At 40.9% G+C, this 24,439-nt stretch overlaps 1 protein-coding gene across 32 annotated transcripts in view; it reads right to left on the bottom strand.

The window, feature by feature from the left end:
• Positions 1-10,245: 10,245 nt before the first annotated feature.
• The window catches only part of Mhc (myosin heavy chain), a 39,579-nt gene continuing 25,385 nt past the window's right edge, over positions 10,246-24,439 (bottom strand). For 24 of the 32 annotated variants that reach the window (XM_067141731.2, XM_067141734.2, XM_067141733.2 and 21 more), the window contains exons 20-36: positions 23,809-23,945; positions 22,894-23,020; positions 22,255-22,464; positions 18,577-18,705; positions 18,249-18,493; positions 17,807-18,065; positions 17,436-17,689; positions 16,319-16,397; positions 14,813-15,058; positions 14,496-14,692; positions 13,794-14,384; positions 13,436-13,577; positions 12,960-13,271; positions 12,673-12,840; positions 12,262-12,534; positions 11,987-12,139; positions 10,246-10,691 (exon numbers count right to left, since the gene is read on the bottom strand). In XM_067141731.2, the coding sequence (XP_066997832.1) occupies positions 10,608-10,691; positions 11,987-12,139; positions 12,262-12,534; positions 12,673-12,840; positions 12,960-13,271; positions 13,436-13,577; positions 13,794-14,384; positions 14,496-14,692; positions 14,813-15,058; positions 16,319-16,397; positions 17,436-17,689; positions 17,807-18,065; positions 18,249-18,493; positions 18,577-18,705; positions 22,255-22,464; positions 22,894-23,020; positions 23,809-23,945 (3,606 nt within the window). In that variant the 3' untranslated portion in view covers positions 10,246-10,607. Of the gene's footprint in view, positions 10,692-11,620; positions 11,671-11,977; positions 12,140-12,261; positions 12,535-12,672; positions 12,841-12,959; positions 13,272-13,435; positions 13,578-13,793; positions 14,385-14,495; positions 14,693-14,812; positions 15,059-16,318; positions 16,398-16,645; positions 16,725-17,435; positions 17,690-17,806; positions 18,066-18,248; positions 18,494-18,576; positions 18,706-22,254; positions 22,465-22,893; positions 23,021-23,808; positions 23,946-24,439 lie in introns of those variants that run through there. The other 8 variants (XM_067141738.2, XM_067141736.2, XM_067141739.2 and 5 more) reach the window with 3 other exon arrangements.

Here is a 24,439-nt window from a genome sequence, read left to right as displayed (position 1 = left end):
CAACGCCTCGTAACAGGACCAAAATTTTTGATCTGCTCTACTCGAATGTCGTCTAGTCCAGCTGCTTTTCCCATTTTGCACTTCCTCAGTGCTGATTCCAGTTCATCTTCAGTAAATGGTGGAGATAGTATGTTGCTCTCTTGGTTTGGCTTCCGTGTTATTGGTTTCTTATCTAGCTTTCTAGATCGGGTTGATTTTCCATTTACTAGCAACTGATGGCAATTTGATCTGCCTTTATATTAGCATATGTGCTGGCTTGGGTATTGTCATTATTGAGACGACGTAAAAGTCTCCAGGCCTTCTGACTGCTCTTGCTCATGTCACAATCTGTCATTAATTTTATCCACTCATCTCTTTTAGCCAGTGATACTGAGGAAAGAACGCTTTGTGCAAGGATTGATGTTTCTTCGCTAAAAGGATCAAGTTCATATTTCTTGTAATATTCTTCTAGCAAAGTGGCCGTTTCAGGTTTAATGCCTTTGATAAAACTGGTTCTGCAACCTCTTGGAATTGATGCCCTTGAAGAAAATTGGACGATGTCAACAAACTTGTCGTACTCTTCAGGAACAGGAGCGATGCTCAGAATCTTCTCATCTAGTATGCTGGAAAATCTTGCCCAGTCAGCCTTCTTAAAGTTGCATCTTCGCCTAAAACGGACTTCCTGAGGTCTTATTGGTGGCAAAATTTGGCACATGATGGGCCTATGTTGTGTGTTTGGAATTGGTGGACATACTGCTTTGGTGCATGTATGCATAATGCTTTCACTAACCAAAAGGAGGTCTGGATTATAGCCTCGTCCCCATCTTCCACTGTTAAAAGAAGGAGAGAGTTTGCTATCATGGATGAGGGCGAGTTGAAAATTTTCTGCCCACGAGAGAACTGTCTCACCATTCTTGTCCTCATGTGCATAACCCCATACATGACTGTGACTGTTGAAATCACCTATAACAATGGAGGCTTTACTTTTATCAAAATTGTGGGGTGGAACGAAGGAAAATTCTGCTGCAGGTGGTTTATAGACTGAGGTGATTACACAGTTACTTAGTTCAACGGTGATAATTTCAATATTGTTTTCATCTGACTGGCAAGCACTTCTGACTTCTAAATTCGGCTTCACAAAAACGGCACTTCCATACAGAGCGTGTGGTCTTTCAGCGATCAGTTTCATGCCAGGAACAAAAGGGCGTTTCTGCTTCATATCTCTGTGTGTTTCCTGAACACATAGAACATCACACTGCTTGTCGCGACAAAGTTCATACAAAAGTTGTTAACAGAAATGACTGTTAAGGTTGGTTCTGAAAAGAACCGTTTGTTGGATCTCATATTAAATAACTCTGTTACTTCTTGTGTGAGAGAATCAGCCGTCTAGGAAGAGTCCTAGTCCGTTGCCCAGGAGACACCCGGATGTATAACAATATCGCATGCAAATACACCCTACTGGGAGGTTTCTCTCGTGTAAAAATTGATGATTGGAATCACATAAAGAAATGCATTTTTTTTTGTTTTCGGAAAATCCACTTAGGCGGCTGTGAACAAATTGACAAATTAGTTAAATTATTTGCATGAGTCTACTTACAGGTACATCTAAAAAACTATAGATGTTGCAGACATGAAAATTGGTGTTTGGAATCGCCTTTAAAAGTAAAGTAACACATATTCCTTTGATTTCGGAAAATCCAATTAAGGGGGCGAAAGAATTGAAAAATTTATTGAATTGTTTGTATGAAGATGCATATACCTTTTGAAAACTAAAGTTGATACAGACTTGAAAATTGGTATTTGGAATCTCCTTTAAAATAAAGAAAAGCGCATTTTAGGGGGAAAGTAAACTTGGGGGGAGGAGGTGAAAAGGAATTGAATTCCTTTTATGAGGACAAATATCTAGAAAACTGAAGATGTTACAGTCGTGGTAATTGGTATTTAGAAGCTCCTTTACAAGTAAACACATATATTTTTGTTTTCGGAATATTCACTTAAGGAGGAGGGAGGTGAAAGGAAGTGAAAATATTGAATTCTTTTAATGTGGATATTTCTCAAAAACTGATGGTAGCAGATGTGAAAATTCGTGTTTGGAATCACCTTTAAAAGGGGAAATCCACTTACGGGGGGAAAACTGAAATATTCCTTGAATTATTTGTATGAGGATACTTCTATATCTAAAAGATAAAGATATGAGGATACTTATATATCTAAAAGATATGAGGATACTTCTATATCTAAAAGATATGAGGATACTTATATATCTAAAAGATAAATATATGCACTGTCGGCAGCCCTGAAAATGGTTTTCCGTGGTTTCCCATTTTCACACCAAGCAAATGCTGGGGCTGTACCTTAATTAAGGCCACGGCCGCTTCCTTCCCACTCCTAGCCCTTCCTTGTCCCATCGTCGCCATAAGACCTATTTGTGTCGGTGCGACGTAAAGCAACTAGCAAAAAAAATAAAGATATGAGGATACTTACATATCTAAAAGATAAAGATGTTATAGACGTAAAACTTGGTATTTGGAATCTCCTTTAAAAATAAACACGTTTATTTTTGTTTTCGGGAAGTAGACTTGGTGGGGGAGGGGTGAAAGTAAGTAAGGAAAGAGTTGAATTCTCTTTAAGAGGATACTTATATCTCAGAAACTGAAGATGTTACAGACGTGAAAGTTGGTATTTTGAATAGCCTTTAAAAATAAAGGAACACATACTTTTTGTTTTCGGAAAGTCCACTGAAAGGGAGAAGGGGTGGAAAAAGGGCAAAAGAAGTTGAATCCATTTTATGAGGATACTTAAACCTCAAAAACTGAAGATGTTACAGACGTAAAGTTGATACCGTATTTTTTTAATCTCCTTTAAAAATAAACACGTACTTTTTTGTTTTCGGAAAATCCACTTAAGGGGTTGAAAAGATTACAAAACCGAGATCGATAGCTGCAGTCGCTTAAGTACGGCCAGTATCCGGTATTCTGGAGATAGTAGGTTCGAACCCCACTGTCGGCAGCCCTGAAAATGGTTTTCCGTGGTTTCTCATTTTCACACCAGGCAAATGCTGGGGCTGTACCTTAATTAAGGCCACGGCCGCTTCCTTTCCACTCCTAGCCCTTTCCTGTCCCGAAGTCGCCGTAAGACCTATCCGTGTCGGTGCGACGTAAAGCAAGTAGCAAAAAAAAAAAAAAATTGAAAAAGTGGATGAATTTTGAAAATGAGTACCAGTATATCTGCAGTATATGTCAAAAACTTAACACGTTACAGACATGAAACTTGGTATTTGGAAAGCCCTTTAAAAATACAGGAACACGTACTTTTTCTTTTTGGAAAAGGGACTTAAGGGGGGGGGGGAGAACTTAAAAGGTAAGTGAATAATTTTTAATGATGATGCTTATATCTCACAAAGTGATGATGTTACAGACGCGAAAATTAGTATTTGGAATCTCCTTTAAAAGTAAAGGAAGATGTGTTTTTTCGGAAAATGGGAAGGACTGATAAAAAGGTTAATTATTTTTATGGGGATCCTTATAGCCTATCTCAAAAACTGAAAATGTCACGACGTGGATGTAGATATTTGCAATCTCCTTTAAAAATAAGCATTTTATTTTTTCGTTTTGAGAGAAGACTGTTTTTCATATATACAGTTCTATGTTGCATGGTCATCTTAGCCCCAAAAGGCAATAGCACAAACGTAGTTTACAAGGAGTTTGCGGGGCAAATGAAACTCAATTTGTCGGTGAATGTTTATACATTACAGTACCGAGGAACGATTACTTTTCTTATTTTACGAAATCCACGCGAACGAAGCCGCGGGTAACTGCTAGTAATAATATGAAACTAGGGGTACGGGAACTTATCGAACACACTGTAGTGCCATGGGTTTGGTTTATTGTAGCCTGAGTGCCTCCATTCTTGGTAGGACAAGAATCATAAGGGCTGTAGTATAATGGGTTTTTGTTATTATGAACTGAATGCAACCCTTCTTGGTAGTCCAAAGGAGCATCAGGGCTATTGTAGCCTGGCTGGCACCTCGGTCCATGGGAAGCATGCCTGCATCTTATCGAGAGACCCCCAATTACATTCCTTGTCAGGTCAGGAATTTTTACCTGGATATGAGGACTGGTTTGCAGTCAGCCTACGTAAGAACAATTGGGGAACTATCTGATGGTGAGATGGTGACCGCAGTCTAGTAAACCAAAAGTAAGGGCAGAAAAGATTCATCACGCTGAACACACGTCACCTCGTTATAGGCGGCCTTCAGGTTAAGCAGCGCTCGCTTGGTAGACCAAGGGCCTTAAGGGTTGTAGCCCCATGTGGTTTATTTATTGTAGCCGGAGTGCAACACTTCTTGGTAGGACAAGGACCTTAAGGGTTGTAGCACCATGCGGTTTGTTTATTGTAGCCTGAGTGGCACACTTCTTGGTATGACAAGGCCATAAGTGTTGTAGCACCATGCGGTTTGTTTATTGTAGCCTGAGTGGCACACTTCTTGGTAGGACAAGGCCATAAGTGTTGTAGCACCATGCGGTTTGTTTATTGTAGCCTGAGTGGCACACTTCTTGGTATGACAAGGCCATAAGTGTTGTAGCACCATGCGGTTTGTTTATTGTAGCCTGAGTGGCACACTTCTTGGTAGGACAAGGCCATAAGTGTTGTAGCACCATGCGGTTTGTTTATTGTAGCCTGAGTGGCACACTTCTTGGTAGGACAAGGCCATAAGTGTTGTAGCACCATGCGGTTTGTTTATTGTAGCCTGAGTGGCACACTTCTTGGTATGACAAGGCCATAAGTGTTGTAGCACCATGCGGTTTGTTTATTGTAGCCTGAGTGCCACACTTCTTGGTATGACAAGATCATAAGTGTTGTAGCACCATGCGGTTTGTTTATTGTAGCCTGAGTGGCACACTTCTTGGTAGGACAAGGCCATAAGTGTTGTAGCACCATGCGGTTTGTTTATTGTAGCCTGAGTGGCACACTTCTTGGTAGGACAAGGCCATAAGTGTTGTAGCACCATGCGGTTTGTTTATTGTAGCCTGAGTGGCACACTTCTTGGTATGACAAGGCCATAAGTGTTGTAGCACCATGCGGTTTGTTTATTGTAGCCTGAGTGGCACACTTCTTGGTATGACAAGATCATAAGTGTTGTAGCACCATGCGGTTTGTTTATTGTAGCCTGAGTGGCACACTTCTTGGTATGACAAGGCCATAAGTGTTGTAGCACCATGCGGTGTGTTTATTGTAGCCTGAGTGGCACACTTCTCGGTATGACAAGATCATAAGTGTTGTAGCACCATGCGGTTTGTTTATTGTAGCCTGAGTGGCACACTTCTTGGTATGACAAGATCATAAGTGTTGTAGCACCATGCGGTTTGTTTATTGTAGCCTGAGTGCAACACTTCCTGGTAGGACAAGGCCATAAGGGTTGTAGCACCATGCGGTTTGTTTATTGTAGCCTGAGTGCAACACTTCCTGGTAGGACAAGGCCATAAGGGTTGTAGCACCATGTGGTTTGTTTATTGTAGCCTGAGTGCAACACTTCCTGGTAGGACAAGGCCCATAAGGGCTGTAGTGCCATGGAGTTTGTTTATTGTAGCCTGAGTGCAACACTTCCTGGTAGGACAAGGCCATAAGTGTTGTAGCACCATGTGGTTTGTTTATTGTAGCCTGAGTGCAACACTTCTTGGTAGGACAAGGCCATAAGGGTTTAACACCATGCTGTTTGTTGTAGCCTGAGTGCAATACTTCTTGGTAGGACAAGGCCCATAATGTTTGTAGCACCATGCGGTTTGTTTATTGTAGCCTGAGTGCAACACTTCTTGGTAGGACAAGGCCCATAAGGGTTGTAGCACCATGTGGTTTGTTTATTGTAGCCTGAGTGCAACACTTCTTGGTAGGACAAGGCCCATTAAGGGCTGTAGTGCCATGGAGTTTGTTTATTGTAGCCTGAGTGCAACACTTCTTGGTAGGACAAGGCCCATAAGGGTTGTAGCACCATGCGGTTTGTTTATTGTAGCCTGAGTGCAACACTTCTTGGTAGGACAAGATCATAAGTGTTGTAGCACCATGCGGTTTGTTTATTGTAGCCTGAGTGCAACACTTCCTGGTAGGACAAGGCCCATAAGGGTTGTAGTGCCATGGAGTTTGTTTATTGTAGCCTGAGTGCAACACTTCCTGGTAGGACAAGGCCCATTAAGGGCTGTAGTGCCACGGAGTTTGTTTATTGTAAACTGAGCCCAACACTTCCTGATAGACCAAAGTACATCAGGGCTGCAGTGCCGTGGGGTTTGCTTATTGTAGCCTGAGTACAATCCTCCTTAGGCAATTACCCGTGTACGATGAGTGGCGTGTGTCATGTGGGGTATTGCGTGTTATTGAAGTAAGTGGAGGAACGCATCATGTGTTGTGTTGTGTGTCAATTGTAAGGAAGCGTAGGGAGAGTACAAACTCCCATTCCCATTCGCAGTTAACATCCAACAACTCAACCAATTAACATCCAACAACTCGGTCAATAGTCGAGCCCGGTCCCTTCACTTAGCAACCAGTCAGCCAAGGCGGTGGACATACCAACATTTGTATTGTTAATTGTCATAACGAATCGTATGAATGTCGAATCTTGATTTAGAGATAAAACAATTTTTTCCTATTAGTAATAATAATTTCGTGTGGCTATATCTAGCCGAGTGCAGCCCTTGTAAGGCAGACCCTCCGATGAGGGTGGGTGGCGTCTGCCATATGTAGGTAACTGCGTGTTATTGTGGTGGAGGATAGTGTTATGTGTGGTGTGTGAGTTGCAGGGGTGTTGGGGACAGCACAAACACCCAGCCCCCGGGCCACTGGAGTTAACCAATGAAGGTTAAAATCCCCGACCCGGCCGGGAATCGAACCCGGGACCCTCTGAACCGAAGGCCAGTACGCTGACCATTCAGCCAACGAGTCGGACTTTCCTATTAGTGAAATAATAATAATAATAATAATAATAATAATAATAATAATAATAATAATAATAATAATAATAATAATAATAATAATAATAATAATAATAACTCCTAAGTTGATCTCACGAGACTGAGCGAACCTCGTTTCAGCCCTCAGTCCAGGATTAAAATCCCTGGGAGAAACATGAATCCAACCCGAGGTCTCTTAGTAAGAGGCAGAAACGCTACCCCTACACCATGGGGTTTGCTCTCCCATATTTAACCACATTTAAATATCGACTCTCTGTGCCGGGATTCGATCCTCTTAATCTGAGCACAAGAAGCAAATTCTTAAACTAATTAGCCAGACAAAGGTGCAAAGTGCTCTTTCTGGCTTAGTGGGCAGAGGGGGGACGGATTATGTGGAAGATAAGGCAACACACGTATTTGATCTCCAGTAAAAGAGATAAGGGAAGTGAGAAAGCACTGCATCCGTCTTGTACTCATTTGGACAGCTGGATGTGTGATGAGAAACGGCTTGGAAAATGGGAAACAGTTCTTAAACCCTTCGCACTGCCAGGGTCCATGTATCGCTGTTTACTGTTAGGAAGTTAATTCTTTACTTGTTTGAATCTCTGTGATTTTGATAGCGAGGAAGGAAAGTGTTAACTTTAGTTACTGACAAACAGCCGACGTATTTTAAATAGATTCCAAAGACGTCTATGGAATGTTATTAAAATTAACTTCAGGTGTACTGGAGGGTGCTCAGGCACTAAATCCACATTGTTCGTAAGCAATTGTATACTCTCTTGACCCATCCAACCTAAGTTAAGAGCCCCCGAGAATCTCGAACTTCAATTTTAGCTATGGATGAATGGCGTGTGGCCTCCGAACAGGTCTGGTGCAGGTCTTTCGAGTTGACGTCGTGTAAGCGATCTGGGCGCCTATGATGAAGACGGCATATACAGCCAGCCCCCGAGCCATCGGAATCAACCAATGAAGGTTAAACCCCGACCCGGCCGCGAATCTAACCCGAGACCCATTGGGCCAAAGGCCAGCACGATGGCCGTTTAGCCAGATATTAGATATGAAATATGCTCGTTTCTTAGTAATTTAGCTTTTCCGTTGCACAGCTTATTGGATTTTGCTGTAATTCTTATTTTAGGTAGGCCTCCGGAAGGATGAACTATATCCTCAGCATACTGAAATGCAACGGTATCGTAGGACTTTACGTCCTGACAGAAATGAGGTGGTGGTGAACGTCTAGCTTGGCATACTACTCTGAGTTCTGTGTCAGGACAAGATCCTGACAACCGCTCCGTTTTGCTGTAAGTAGAGTGGTACATGTTTCTGTTTTAACTGTGATACAGTGTCTCATAGAGCCTGGTAGCTAATAATAATAATAATAATAATAATAATAATAATAATAATAATAATAATAATAATATTGCATTGTGGTTGCTACAGACGGATGCACCCTTTATAAGACACACCCTTCGATGAGTGTCGGCGGCGTCTACTGTGTACGGGAAACTCCGTGTAGTAAAATATAGTGTAGTGTGTATGTTACAGGATTTTTTTGGGACAGCACAAACCCCATTTCAAGAGAATTATTCGATTACGATTAAAATCCCTAGATCCAGACGGGAATGACAACCCGAGGTCCGAAGGCCAAGACACTGACAACTCGGCAATGGAGCCGGACAATAGCATATCTAAGACTTGTGTAACGAATTGAATGGAAGAGGCAGCTATTGCTCTCCCCTGGATCACTTTTGCCAAGACTCCTGCTGATACTTCACTTTCCATGTGTTGTTAACATGGCAAATTGAACACGAGTTCGCAGGCGATGTTGAAGTTTATTGGGCGTTCTAGGAGTCTAGGTTCTCGAAAATGGCGCAATGTATTTAACGAGAATGGTGTTTTAGCCTATCTCTGTACTAGGTCGTTACTGAGTATGGAGAAGGATATCATCAGGTGTAGGCCTAAGCTGATTTCTCCTCGATATACTTTCCTAGTCCTTATTGGCTTATACTGTTTGGCTACAGTCAGAAACTGGATCGTACTGACTGCAGGCTACGCCACCCCTGTTTGGTGTTCTACTCGTTTGGGATACCCAGTAGTGTGATGTATTGATGAATAATGCGGAGTTCTTCTCTTCTTAAGATCTTCTCTGTTAGTTAGAAATGGACTGGACAGATTCATGCTCTTTTTCACTTAGAAACTGAGTGAACCAAGCACGAAGTTAAGTATCTGGAAAATGATTGGCTCTATTGCTCTGAAATAAAATGTGTTAGTGAGTGTAAGATTGTTCTATTGATTTCTTAATACGCACAGCTCATATCCCACTTTTGTTTCGTAGTTCAGAAAAGATGTGGATCCGAGTCATTGCCTTCTTGCGTTTTTTTTCTGTCATTCCGTGTAAACTAACTTGAGCCTTTAGTAGGTTCACATACAACCCAGCCTTTAGTGGGACTTAAAAACCATAACATTATTTTAAATAAACTTTTTTTTGCTAGTTGCTTTAGGTCGCACCGACACATATAAGTCTTATGGCGACGACGGGATAGGAAAGGCTTAGGAGTTGGAAGGAAGTGGCCGTGGTCTTAATGAAGGTACGTCCCCAGTATTTGCCTGGTGTGAAAATGGGAAACCACGGAAAACCATCTTCAGGGTTGCCGACAGTGGAATTCGAACCCACTATCTCCCGGATGCAAGCTACCAGGCGCGTGCCCCTGACCGCACGGCCAACTCGCCCGGTTTTTAAACTATCCAAACTAAATTGTTTGAAATGAATACTATATTAACTGTAATGATATTCTCCTGCCATTGTACACTGACTTGTAGGTACTCCCATCCTACTGTTCACTCTCCCTATCACACCATTGGTGTAGTGGCTGCAGGTGTATAGTTTCTATTATCTCATGGGAAGAAATAAGTATCTGGCCAATATTTCAAAAGATTTAGACTGATTATAAGGAGAGAAAAGTTCATTATTTCCAGGAGGCGTTTGGATGATATTTAAGTACTTATCACTCAGCACTGATGGCTGACTCTCGATTTTGGTGTAGGTGCTGGTTCATACTACGAGTGCCGGTACTTCTTTCCATGAAATAAAATCTTAGGTACGTTTTTGACTGTTAATTTCATTTCTTATATATAATCAAATTGAAAACTTGTATACACAATTTCAAGAACCTATCAGGCTCTAGTACATCATTCATTCACTCAGGATTTCAAAGAAAAAATCCCGTACTTAAAATACTCTTAGAATCTAATATTAAGAGTCATTTAAAGAAGGATGTGGATTGGATGTTAAAATTTAGCAGTGACATTAAAATGCCAAACAAACATATATCTTACGATAGCGATATGCACTTCTTTATTGGTTCCTTAAAGAAGTCACGTACACAAAGTGTCTCGCTGAAGATAATGTGGTTTTGGAGCCAGACACTTGCTGTCGAACGAAGTATAGGGCTGTTTTCTAGACGTGTCTCAAGTATGTGTTCTAAAAGCATGTCTCTGGCTCAAGCACCACTATTTAAAATCACGTGACACAAAAGGACATTTGAATGTAAACTTTATCGGAATATTCATAAATACATTTATCGACAATAAATTATTATAAAATAATTAAAATATTTAACATAAGCATTTAAATATATTGCTTGGCGCAAAAGGCTATTTGATTTTATGACGGCGAGTTGTGGTTTTCATCTAAAAATCTCCCTCTGGATGCATGTCGATGCCTCTGGGGAAAGCGCCGTCTAATAAAGTTGGCCTTTGCATCTGTCTGTGGGGCTGTAAACAAGAAAATCGTAGATGTGAGCAGCTTGTTCTATAGGTAAGGAAACTTTGAGGTAGACGGTCAGTATTGGCCGTATATTCCAGTAATTTATATCACATTACATTAGAGGCAAGAGCCTTGATCTGGGTTCCTTTGACAACACTGATCGTCTATCTCATTACTATATGACATAAATGCATTTTTTAACATGCTGGTAATGCTGCCTGTAGAGAATACATTCGGAGTATCACACAGGTATCGGGAAATCGTTGGTATGTTCTTGATACTTTAGCAAAGAAGGGTAATGAAGTAAGTCCATGAAACTGATATTGGGAAAAACACAATTCACATAAAGTTGGAACGATGTGCTCCTTTGAATTCTGAATTTATAGTCCACACTCATAAGGCAAGCAGGAATATAGGGTGATTTCAGAAACAGGCACTGTGCTTATCAAATTGTGCAATAAGCCTGTTTAAAGTTGAACTTTGAGCACCGTAAATGGAAAAAGCCACGCTGCTAAGTCTAAGGAACTCAATCTAACCTCACTGTCATGCGTCAATCAGTAATGATACATGTTGGCTGGGATAGGAAGGTCGAAATGAGGTTCATAGCCTTGGCTCAGAGATGTTCTATTGGTTGTGCAAATTCTAGACATGAATATCTCAGATTACTGATTATCAAATTATACACTACCATATAGAATATATCCAAGGCGCCAGGTCCACGAGGATATTCAAAAGATAAAATATTGGGATGGAATGAGTAGTAGTCGAAATGGCAGCATATAAATGCCTTCGTGGTAGTCGACCTGGGAGTGAACTTAATCTGTTTAATGTTTGCTGTCCAGTTCGACCACAGTGATGGTATGGTACGTTTTGCCTTCGACACATCCATGCTAAGGTAAGGGGTGGGTACACACCAGGGTCACGAGTAGCGACTTACGAGAGTTAGCACGTTTACTCCGCTGCAACCTTGCGACCCTTGGACTGGGGCTGCAATACAAACATAAAGGACTTAGCCAACTCTGTTTTTAGCATAAGCCCAAGAAGAGAACCTGTACAATGACTGATATCCTATTTCACGGACGTCAGGAAACTGTAGTGTATCACAAACTAGTTTCACTACAGTTATATCAACAATGTAACATATTCGCCACTTCCAAGGGGGTATTTTCCTATCAGCTCTTGATTGTTCTCATTTATGTGTAATTCTGCATCCAAAACTACAGTAGGATCTGAGGTGCAGTCACTCATGTAATTGAATTTAAAAATGTAATTAATAATTTCATAGTGTAAGGAATCAACTTACCGCTGGGCTAAGTCCTCGTGCCGCAGATCCCTGTCGTCCCTTCGCGCGGTACTTGGCAATGGCTTGTTCAGCAAGATCTGCCCTTTCCTCAGCTTCTTCCAACTCCTGTTGGGCCTTGCGGAATTTAGCAAGATTCAGTGCGGCGATCTCCTCCTGAAATAATATAATACATTCTATTATAATAATATTCAGTGTAATAAACTTTTATTTCGAACGTGCTTCATAAAAGAATTTTCGATCTCATATAATAGTCTATATTTATTTCGTTCACTTACAGCCTCCTCAATCTGCCTCTTGTACGTCTTGATCTTCTGCTGCAGCTTGTCAACAAGGTCTTGCATACGCTCGTGGTTCTTGCGGTCCTCCTCAGCCTGGAAGCTCAGTTCCTTGATACGCCTCTCAGACTTGCGCAGGTTCTTCTGGGCATCAGCATGTCGCCTCTGTTCACCATCAAGTTCGTTCTCCAACTCACGCACACGTTGTTCGAGCTTCTGAATGGCCTTCTTGCCACCCTTGAGTGCGTTAGCCTCAGCTTCATCCAGACGGACCTGTAAATTAAATTGTTCAGTCGTTATAAGTTATAGCTTTTCCCTGATACTAGGAATTATAAATCTGCTGTCCATTTCCAGTTTCCTTTCCTTAGAGCTACTCTACAGTATCCAAATAGTAATAAGTGAGCACTGTACCTGGAGTTCCTTGATCTGTGTTTCGAGAGCCTTGCGCAGCTTCTCCTGTGTCTGAGCATGGTCCTGTTCGGCGCGCAGCTCGTCAGCCAATCGCGCAGCATCAACCATGGCCTTCTTCGCCTTCTCCTCAGAGTTCTTGGCCTCGTTCAGCAGCTCATCCAGGTCAGACTGTAATAGGATTTCAGTTATAAAGTTAGTATTTATCTTACTGAAATGTGTTTTTCTCATTATTCACTTGGCATGCAAATACTAAACATTTTGTAGCTAGTCAATAAGTGTCTATTTACATGCAACGTCTGAAGTTCAGACTCGAGTTTCCTCTTGGCAGCGGAAATGGAAGTATTCTGTGCGGACAGCTCGTTGAGTTGCTCATGAGCATCTCCCAACTCTTGTTCAGCCTGGCGGCGGCCACGGTCGGCTTGTTCCAGGAGAGTGCGAGACTCCTCCAGTTCGTTCTGGAGAGCATTGGCACGGCGCTCAGAAATGCCCAAAAGTTCGCGAGCATCATCACGGGCACGCTGTTCTTCCTCCAGGGCGGTCTGGATGTCCTTAAGCTGCTGCTGGTAGCGCTTGATGTTCTTCTGTGCTTCGGCGTTGGCCTATAAAATTTGAAACTCTATTTAGTTACTTCATAATATACAAATTTATTGTACAAGAGGTCTAATTGATCAAAAATTTATGTTTTTGTCTAGCTTGGACATCTAAAACCAATGGAAAGTGAGTTTAATAGCCACAGTTCATGAATAATAAAATAAACACTCACCTTGTTTGCATGGTCCAGAGCAATCTCCAACTCATTGATGTCAGCCTCCAGCTTCTTCTTCATGCGCAGTGCCTCAGCCTTACCCTTTGCTTCGGCTTCGAGACTGGCTTGCATTGAGTCCAATGCGCGCTGGTGATTCTTCCTGTAATGAGAAAATAAAGAACATTCTTAAGAAGGATACATTTCCCGTTTTGGGAAAACTCAGGATGAAAACATTTATTCGTGTTCCATAGTAAATTAATCTCTTTGATATGTACACTGATTACGGTTTGTAAAATTGTTTCGACAGACTATGTAATTATAAATATTCTAGGACTTAACAAGTAATAACTGACATTTCACTGGGACGTGATATTACCTTGTGTTCTCGAACTCCTCTTCCTTCTCCTGGATGCGGCGATCGATCTCCTGTCGGACCTGAGACAGTTCCAGCTGGGAGCGCAGCACCTTGTTCTCCTCCTGTTCCAGAGCAGCTTCGGCTTCCTCAAGAGCAGCCTGAAGTTCATCCTTCTCAGCCTCCAAGCGCTTCCTGGCCTTTTCGATTTCATGGATGTTGCGGCCACCCTCACCGATTTGATCAAGCAGATCCTTGACTTCATCGGCAAGGTTCTTGTTCTCACGGCGCACGGCCTCCAGTTGTTCCTGGCCTTCTTCGTAAGCTCCCTTGAGACGGAACAGCTCAGTAGAGTAGTTACGGCACTCCTTCTGGCTGGCATCAAGCTCAGCAGCAAGATCGTCAACCTTGAGCTTCCATTCGCCAATGATCTTGTCGAAAGCCTTCTGCTTCTTCTCAGCAGCGTTGGCAATGGCAGTGGCACGGTCGACTTCCAGTTGAAGATCCTCCACCTCAGTAGACAGCCTCTGCTTGGTCTTCTCCAAGGCAACCACCTTCTGGTTCAGAGACTCGATGGTCTCCTCAGCCTCGGCGAGCCTGGCCTGCAGCTTCCTCCTGCAGATTGGAGGGGATTATTTAGACAGCAATACGAGAAGTTCTTAGTAATTTTTATTTAATTTTGCTTAGTTCATGATATAGAGAAGAGTGAGGGATAACGTTACTTACTTAGCTTCCTCCAGTTCTTCAGCACGAGCCACACCTTCAGACTCGTACTTAGAGCGCCAGAGTTGAGCTTCTGCGTTAGCCTTAGAAAGCTGTCTCTGAATGTCAGCCTTAGCTTCAGCCTCTTCTTCCAACTGCTCGCGGACGTTGTCCAGGTCGTGCTCCAGGTTACGGAACTTGCCCAGAAGGGTAGCACGTTCCTAGAAGAATTAGAAATAATATTTGTACACCACATGTTATCCATATAACCCAAGATATCTAGTAAGACATTCTTGGTATTATCTTGAACAGTAAGATTCAGTAACATAAAGAAAACTTACCCTGGATTCCTCGTCAGCCAAGCGCTTGGTGTCCTCGAGCTGTGTTGTCAGAGAGATCTTCAGCTTGCTAAGCTGAGATACCTGTGACTCGGCTTCTTCCAACTGGCGGAGAAGGTCGGAGTTCTCAATGGACAGCTTCTTCTTGGCGGAATCAAAGTCGTTAAGAGTGCGGTTAGACTCATCAAGCTTGCCCTGTACCTCGTTGAGCTGGTGCTGCAGCTGCTTGGCAACCTTCTCTGCTGCGGCCTGGAGAAGTTGATTTTAGCGTCAATAATTTCTAATTTTTCATCCAAGGTATTTTTATTATGAATAGAATGAATTTAATCGTATTCGATTGAATATATGTCAGGGGCCGATGACCTAGATGTTAGGCCCCTTTATACAACAAGCATCCATTATAATTCCTTTTAATTTATCTGTTATTTGAAATAACATTTTAATATCTTAATTATATTTAACAAAATGACAGAAAATTGAATAAAAGTTCTAGCGCAGCTTTGCAACTGAAATTTTAATTTAAATAGTTTCCAAACTTTAAATTTAATATATCTAAAATTTCTGTTGTTTCTCACATAAATAATCACATATCCTTTTGTAAGGTTATTATTGTTAAGGACAATTAATATGTGTAATCATAAATCACCGTCTGGTGGATTATGATTAATGTTAGGGGCGTTTGTTATCTATGGAGACTACATAGTTCAAGACATGAAGTTATTTACATCAACACTTATTGGTTAGAACATAATTAAGTTAAATTGTAGGAGTACTAGTTTAATTTTCTACAATACGCATCGAGTGCGAATTTGAGTAATTGCTATCATTAGTGAAGAAGCCTTCGGTTATTTTAATTAACTGTTATACGCTTCGAAATTCGCTGTATATTCTATGGCGACAGATATTATTGACAGCAGTAGTTGAGTAATATTATCGTTGGCGAGTGAAGAGAGCTTGCAATGCGGCAACAGGAACGTTATATTTTAATAGCAATTAGAAACGCAATTATGGCCATGATATAAAATTACATATTTTTAGCTTTGCACAGATACTGAATCCGAAAAGTGTACATTGAAATCTACTAGTTAATAACGGAAGCTCACCAAATAAATGAGTTCTCACTTACTGATTTGGAACACGATGCGATGTAAATGATCAATTCCAATATTTCAGATTCAGTATTTTTGTGCTCATGTAGTGGACCAAGAGAGGTTAATCAGAAAGTAGTAGTCCATGGTCCTAAAAGCTATGGTGACCTTTTCCTTGGTATTGTCGTTCAGTTGATTTGAAAGAGTATTCATGAGAGCAAGCGTGTCGTGAAAGTTATTTAAAAAGCCAATTACTGAAGATTATTTCTAGTCTTCAAAGAACAATTTTTTTTCTAGAAGTGATGCATTTAGCTGGTGAATGCTTTTGAGAATTGCAACAAATGTTAAGTCTACATAAAACTTCTGTACTGGAAAAGTGCCACCATACGTTATGAGCGAGATGTTTGGCCACATAAAATACCTTCTCGTTGGACAAATGGTCCACTCCGGCGCGCAAGTCGTTTAACTCGGCAGCAAACTGAGCTTTGTCCTTTTCGGCTCTGCAGGGATAAAACAGTGTGTATTGATATGGTTTAGGTGGACACACACAAACACATGGGCACATAGGAATCTCTTGTCCGATCTAACATCCTCATCTCTGAAGCTGGATTCAATTTTTGTGTAAGCATCCGAAGCTACATCATATTGGTAAACATTTCAAACTTAAGAGCGGAGGATGTTGATCAAGTACTAAGTGGGGTCTTGACAGGGTCACATCTCTCAGTGGGCATGCTGCCATTGAGTTTACCTTGTCGCGAGCCAGAGAGTCAATGGCACCGCGCGTGTTGTTGAGCTCGTTAATGGCAGAAGAGCGGTCATGTTCAGCCCTGTGGGAGTAAAAGTGTTTTCACCTGTTCCTCGTACATTTATGCAGAGCCATTCGACCAGGAGTGATCAGCTATAGTCAAATATCCTCGTGGTCGAATGGCACTTCCTACTCTTGAAGAGCAATTAGAGTACAATAATCATATTATCACCCTTAAAATTAATGCATAATTCAATGACACACAATATGACAGTAATGTGAAATATCTGCAATGCTGATAACCTAAGAATTCATTGCAGGTTACTGGATATTGTTCAGGTCAATTAAGAATGAAAATCGGACGTTATTTTAGTAACAATGTTGCATAGTGAACTATTTATACACAAATAGGGACATTATTGGACTATAAGGAAACTATCGAATCTGAAGTGAAAAAGAGAAATACGTAACTTTTCTACTAATTTTTGGTAATATCTGTAGGGACTTGCTTAAATCAGCGCAGAAGTGTTGGCGCGCTGAATGTGTTAAAACATTCAGATATCATACAAGTAAGTATTTATTTACGTTGAGAGGGGGCAAAATTCTATCCAACAATTCTATGTAATATCACTAAAACATACTATCCTGGCATTTAAAACAAATGTACACATTTTTCTTCTGAAAAGTTTAAGATGAATTATATTACTGATGTTTTGCAAAAAATACTGAAAAAGAATATTTGATTCGTATTATTGAGGGATATTCATGAGACTTGTTGAAGAAAAGTACGTACTTGGCCTTCAGCTTGTTGAGCTGGTCGATCTGTTCACCCATTTCAGCCACAGCATCGTTGTGCTTCTTGCGCAAGTTGGCCAGAGTTCCTTCATGCTGGATGTTAGCCTCTTCCAGGTCGCGGCGCAACTTGGAGAGCTCAGCCTCACGCTTCTTGTTCAGTTCAATCTGAGCAGATGTGGCACCACCAGCCTCTTCCAGGCGCTCACCCAGCTCTTCGAGTTCGCGAGCCAGGTCAGCGCGCTGCTTTTCAGCCTGTTGGAAAAGAGAGTGAATGCCGTCACTGAAGAGAAACGTATGTGGTCCAAAGCAAACCATACAAATTGACTTGTTTACAAAAGTCAACCTGATGTTAGATAAACTGCAACGTACCTTTGCGCGAGCTTGACGTTCGGCTTCAACTTCTTCCTCAAGCTCCTCGATGCGGGACTGCAGTTCCTTGATCTGCTTCTGCAGCTTGGAAACCAGGGACTGTTCGTCTTCCAACTTGGCAGCCAGTGAGGAGATTTCCTTGTCCTTGCGCTGGATGGTCTGCTCGAGCTCCTTCTTGTTGCGTTCCAAGTCGGACACGGCTTCCTGAGTCAGCTTCAGGTCACCCTCAACCTTTCGCTTGGCCTTCTCCACATCACCGCTAAAATATAATATTACAATATTTTTATTTTCCAAGTTCCATATGTGATATGGAAGAAAATTAAACTTGACTAGCAAAACACTTAAAATCAAAACTTAAGTCAATGTTTGCCTGATCAGCTAGTGTACAAAAGATTAATTTAAAATAATGGAAATTCAAGATCATTTCCAAAAGTCTACTTACCGCAACTTCTTTTCACGTTCCAGAGAGTCCTCGAGTTCATCCAAAGTCTGCTCCAACTTGGCCTTCACCTTGTTCAAGTGATTGACCTTGTCTTCTGCAGCCTGGAGTTCCTCAGCTGTCTTCTGGTTTGTCTCTCCCTGGTTCTTCTTTTCCTTGTTGAGCTTGTTGATGAGCTCATCCTGATGGGCGATTTCATCGTTGAGGTTGCGGATTTGGTGATCCTTGGTAGCCTTGTCCTGCTCCGACTGCGAGAATATACACCGTCAGTTAGATTTCCGCTAAAATACTAAAGCCTGGTATAAGCAATATTAAGTTTTAAAGTCTTTACCTTCTGGACAGCGAGCTCGAGATCCTCAATGTCCTTCTTCAGACCAGCGATCTCCTGTTCAAGCTTCTTTTTGCCCTGGAAGAGCTGATTGCGGGCATCTTCCTCTTGCTGTAGCCTTTCCTGAGTGTCCTGTAGTAGATAGAAACATCCCATGTGAAATATTCGGTTCGTAGTTTGTTTTAATTATGGCGAGAATCAAAATATCTGAATATTTCTACTACCTGATAAAAACCCTTTTATTTGGATCATCACATAATATTGTGGTGCTGCAACCAGTAAGTACTCTCTGTCAGGTTTTATGCAAGCAATTAACAAAATATCTAACATATCTAGTATTATTACTGAATTCGTTCCCATAAAGGCTTATCGTTGTTGGAGGAAACGAAATAATATAAGAGCAAACGTGGCTTCGCAGCCTAACACATTTTCTTAGTAATATGCATATGATTGCCTGTTATCATTTTATAAAACATCCGCATTTCATTCGAGGATCCATGTATGTTCTGAGCGAAGACATATTTTATATTAGCAGAAATCACAAATGAATAGGTGGAACAGTTATAAATTCTGAGTGAAGAGATATTCTACATTAGTAGAATTCACGAAAGAATAGGGAGAACAGTTCTAAATTCTTTGCAAACAATGGAGTGTTCTGTTGTGCTCAATTATTTTAATCATGAATAATAGTAAGCACAACAAAGGTACAACAACGTTTATTGAACCAAGTCTTTTGAAGTTCCGTCACGACACTCTTCTTTGTGAACAAGGAAATGGGTCGTGTATTTCATCGTGCAGTGTCAGCCAAGACCAGCTGTAATCTGCATCCAGATAATTATCGGATCTGGCAATATTAAAAGCTTTGTTCTAGTGCCCATCCTAGGTATATTTGAACAATTCCCCATTGTCCGTCATATTTTAAGGGGTTGTGAGAAAGTGTTTTATGCTCTTTCTGGCTTGCAGCCAAGGAGACGGTCAGCTATTTCGGTCGCAGTCTGCGTTTTGATGGCGAAGTCGGTAAGGAATGCAAGTTCTAAGAGTTTTATGAATCACGTTCGGTGGTGCTGGAGGGCGAGGCTGCTGGCCAATAGCAGAGCAAGTTTCGAGTTGTTGTTACACGCCCAGTGATTCACGTCTTCCGCTGTTTATTTAGAAACATCAAATAAAATCCAAAGGAAACTGTTAATAACTTCACAGACGAATAAAATCTGCCAGTCAATTTACTGACTACAATTTCAGTAGTCAAGGTATGCTTGCCTATCCAAATGCTTTACAATCATTCTGATTTTTTAAATAATACTTATGTGTTACTGGATTTTATTAAGCAGCATTTACGTAGAACACGTTTCACCAGTCTCTCACCAGTTAGTTTAGATCAAAATTTTGGGACTCGGAAATGTCACGCAGTTCGCTCTCAAACTTTAATTTGGCATAAGGTATGCTATTTAATACTTTTGACATCGCAATCGCTGGTATTTATCCTTATAATTGTCTTTATACTCTACATGAAGAATCGCCTTAAATAGTGCTACAAATGCTGCATGTTTCCCGGAAAGGAGCAGACTAATTTTTCTTTGTTTGTTGGAATCTATCAGATGGCTGTTTCACTGAGTATGACACATATGACATCCCATATTTTAAAGCACGACTCTTAAACTCGGTATCGTAGCTATTACAACTAATGGGAGATAAGCGCTGATTTAGAAGAGGCCCACGGCCAATAATCCAATGAGGGCTCTCTTGCCGATTACCACTTGGCATGTCTCCAGAAAGAAATAATCATTACCATTGTGGATGTTTGTAGAATCAATAGTTATCGTTTAGTATAATACAGCGCAGCATGTAATTTTATTTTCCAAGAAATGAAGACTCAGAATTTGTTTGTTGTGCTACATGTACGAAGTGTTGTATATGCAAATGACATATAGGAACTGTCAGCTGATTGGGGGAACACTACTTCACTGAATGAGAGTGAGAAACAATCTATGCCTAATGTTCCTTCTGAATTTGTTGTGCGGTTCAAAAATTCTTAATAATCCATAATAATCCAGGTAAGTATTTCTGTAGGATAATAGTATTCATGGCTGAACATGTACCGTTTCTAACACTGGGTTGAAGACTGATTATGCACTGAATATCACCAAACTACTTATCCACTGGAAAATGTCTCAGATGAATTAATGTAATTGCAGCTGGTGTTGGGTGACTGAGATCTGCTGGCCCGATGAGTCAGGTGCGTCCAGAAATAGCCGCGATGCCCTGGGCTGGAGCCAGCATACTACCTACACATTCTCACCGGGCTCCAGTTTCACAACCAAAAATGTTCACCCGAATGATGCGACTATTTACGAGGTTTTTACACGTATATATAAACTCATGTCCAATGTGTATGTGTTTGCAGAAACTAAAAACGTAATGTTTGTCTTTCCGTGAAACAATATACCTGAAGAGTCTTGAAATGTTAGATAAATATACAATACCCACGAGCTCGCTGCTATGAAAATAACGGCGGTTTCTCCAAAGTCAGTTATTGCTATGTTTATAAAATATTTTACATTTTCACAGGAATAATGTATTCACCAACGGCTTCTCATCTTATAAACTTCCTCCCAAAGCAGATGAAAAAAGGAACTGATAATAAACAGTTACCATCCCTCAGCACTCTACTGAATTTATTATTGTTAGCTTTATAGGGAACTGCTTACTTTAAAGAGGACTCATACAACCTAAAACTTTATCTCTTGGACTCGGAAGTAAAATCTGAAATGTTGCAATACCATTTTACATACGAATCAGAAATAATTTCTCATACAATACAACACAATAACTTAGTATGTCCTCGTCCACAAAAATGTAGACTTGAAGCATACAGCAGTTCGTTTTTATAGAAAACAAGATTTGCACTCAGCATTTCCTTTCCATCAAATGCACCGAAAGTCAAATTCAGCAGTAGCACAATGTTTTGAGCTCCACTAAACTCCTCAATATTCAACAGGTAAGTCCCCTTCGAACTGCTTTGGTTTAGTTCACTTCCAATTTCCACAGCAGTTTCAATTAAATTGCAAAAGAGTTGGTGATTTTTCTCTAGTAGTCAGTTTAGGCATAAATATTTGTTATACACTTCATTATCAATATAATTACCTAGTGTAGTAGAATAACTATTAATTTTATTTCAGATGTGATATTTAAATGATTGTGAAATAAGTTATTGAATATCTCCTGTCAAGTAACATTCTACAATCCTTGTCCCTAACTGAGTGCTTTAATCCAATTATGTGCTGGAGTAAGAAAATGATATTAAGTGTATTTCAATATTTTAATCAAATAGCCCTGTATTTCTAGCGTTGTTTTCCGTTGCTTCTCTATGCTTTGATGCTAGCCCGAGAAAGCCTTGAAATACTGACACATACTCATCGACAAATAATTTTATGTCGCCTGTAATTTAGAAATCTACAATTCATTAAGATATTTCTAATTCACTTTTGGAATTCTACTATGAACTTCGCTTTATATCACCTTTTCCTGAAATCCGAAAAGTTCTAGTGTATTAAGAAACACCCTCGTAGTAAGAAGCGATCTTCTAAGTAATTAGTGACAATCTAGAAACAAATAGCTTCCCTCACTTCTTGTAAATAGTCATATGTGAAACTGTAGCAATAAGTTTAAATAAATTGTACTTACATGCAACTGAGATTCGAGATCGGCTTTCTGTGCTGCCAGCTTGTTACTCTTCTCCTGGAATTCAGACAAGGAGCCCTTCTCGCCTTCCAGCTTTCCCAGCAATTCCTGCTTCTCTGCCAGTAGCTTAGAGTTGAGGACTTCAAGTTCCTTGCGGGCTTTCTCTTCACGTTCGAATGCCTCCTGTGCCTTCTGTGCCTTCTCCTCCAGTTTCTGCAAGTCAGATTCAGTAGAGTCACAAGGGTCCATGGTGAAGAGTAGAGTCGGTGTGCAGGACTGGGTGGTTGGTCGAGGGGTACTGACTCACTCGCTTGCCGAGCCGATACTCCACAACCCAAGTTTCCTCCTCAAAATGAAGACTTGAGTGTGGGTTGGGTGGCTTCTTGGCAAGCGATCAAGTAAAAATACATATTCATGGAAGGGGGAGATGTGGAGGAAGAAGAAGTGAGCTGGTTATGAAGGGTCACAGGGAGTGGGGTGTAAGATGGTAAGGGAAGGTAGGGGAAGTTGGAAGAAGTGGGGGGATATAAAGAAGAGTGGGGGCAGGAATTTCATATTTAGCCTGCATCACCTAAAAATGTGGACGGCGTGGTCTGACGCCAAGTAGCAAATAGTGAGAGGATATATGATGGCCAGAAATACCTTCATCTCATCCTCCACGCGGGTCACGTTGAGTAGAGGCTTCACCTTCTGCCACAGCTTCCACCATGGCCATGTGCGCAACTGCAGGTACTTGCGGAGATTGCGCTGCACCACTTGGAGAGCGATCCTGAGTAGTGAGAAATGAGAAACTAAGATCAGCGAAAGAGTTACTCCTATAATAAGAGGATTTTTGAAGTAGTAAAAATGTATTAATTCTCAGGGTGTATAAAATGACTATCCCGTAGTTCTAAGAATCTTGACTCGGATGAAATATTGTAATTTCTGTTTGTAGAATTGTAGTTATGTTGTTGTTCGGTTATTGTTTTAGAGAGACAGGCATTTAAAAGCAAATTGGTTCCCATTTTCTTCTGTTTCCTTTGCGGAGGAGATTCATCTGAAGCCAAAATATTTTGAGCTTATGATGTGCTGTGCATTATGTGCAGAAGTCCCCAATGTTTAAAAATGAAATATTAAATATCAATATAGTTTTAAGACGGTATAATATTAGTCTTAGTAAGAGACAGAAGTCCTTGATGGTGAAGTGGTACATGACGTTTCATATGCTCCAACGCCCTACAAAATGCTTAATCAGGTAACATATCCGTGACTCGTGACTCAAGCTGGAATGAAGCCAGTTTACAGTCTTGTTTTGGTTCCTTAATTTGCAACTTCTTGTTTTTAAAGATTTAATTTGGTGTGTAGAATGTGTCATATGTTATGACTCAAGTTACCAAAGTGGCTACAGGAGTCCACGTGTTTACTCAACCTGACCGAAGTCGTATATGGAGACACTGAATTTATACATCTCGCCTACATTAAATCTAGGAGAGTTTGCATGTAGTATGTCTCAGGAGCCGACTACGGTTTACAACTTCATGAATTTAAGAATAATGAAACCACATTTTCTAAACTTACCTCTGTTCCTGCAGTTTCTTGAATTCCTTGCGGCTCAGGTAACCACGGATCCAAGCTTGCAACCAGCTGATGATCTTGGATAGTCGTTCATCACGAAGTTCCTCCATCTGACCCAGAACACCAGCGCGGAAGAATACCTGCAAAGTGGACTTCCAACGTGAACCGTTGGTTCTTGTTCCCTAAAGCTGCCTTTCCGGTACTAGCCAAAGTTTGGTGGACTTAAGTGAATATTTTTACTAAATTATTCTCTAGTTCAGTAAAATACTGATATCATCTGAATTACTTTAACATAACTGAACCACATGTGGCAAAAGGTTTGGTGAAATAGAGCTGAAGCACATTATACAGGATGTGTATAGATCGAGTATTGTACGTACACGTTATGATGTAATTCTGTCTGTTTTATACAAGATTTTTGCATTGAGTATATACACTATAGTAAAACTAGAACAACAGAACATGCAAAGTCTGACGATTTTACTCATCTATGTACAACATTCAAAGCTAATGAAGCTTAGCACCACATTGTCAGCGAACTGCGGAGACTGTTAACTCATGCATGCGTTATTGTACCTTGGAATAAGAACCCTGAAACATCAAGTATTTATGATATCGAACGTGTGCCAAGAGT

Source organism: Anabrus simplex, chromosome 2, assembly GCF_040414725.1.
Source record: "Anabrus simplex isolate iqAnaSimp1 chromosome 2, ASM4041472v1, whole genome shotgun sequence".
Taxonomy (NCBI): Eukaryota; Metazoa; Arthropoda; class Insecta; order Orthoptera; family Tettigoniidae; genus Anabrus; species Anabrus simplex.
Note: the sequence above shows the minus strand (reverse complement) of the source record. Positions and strands in the feature narration are given on the sequence as shown.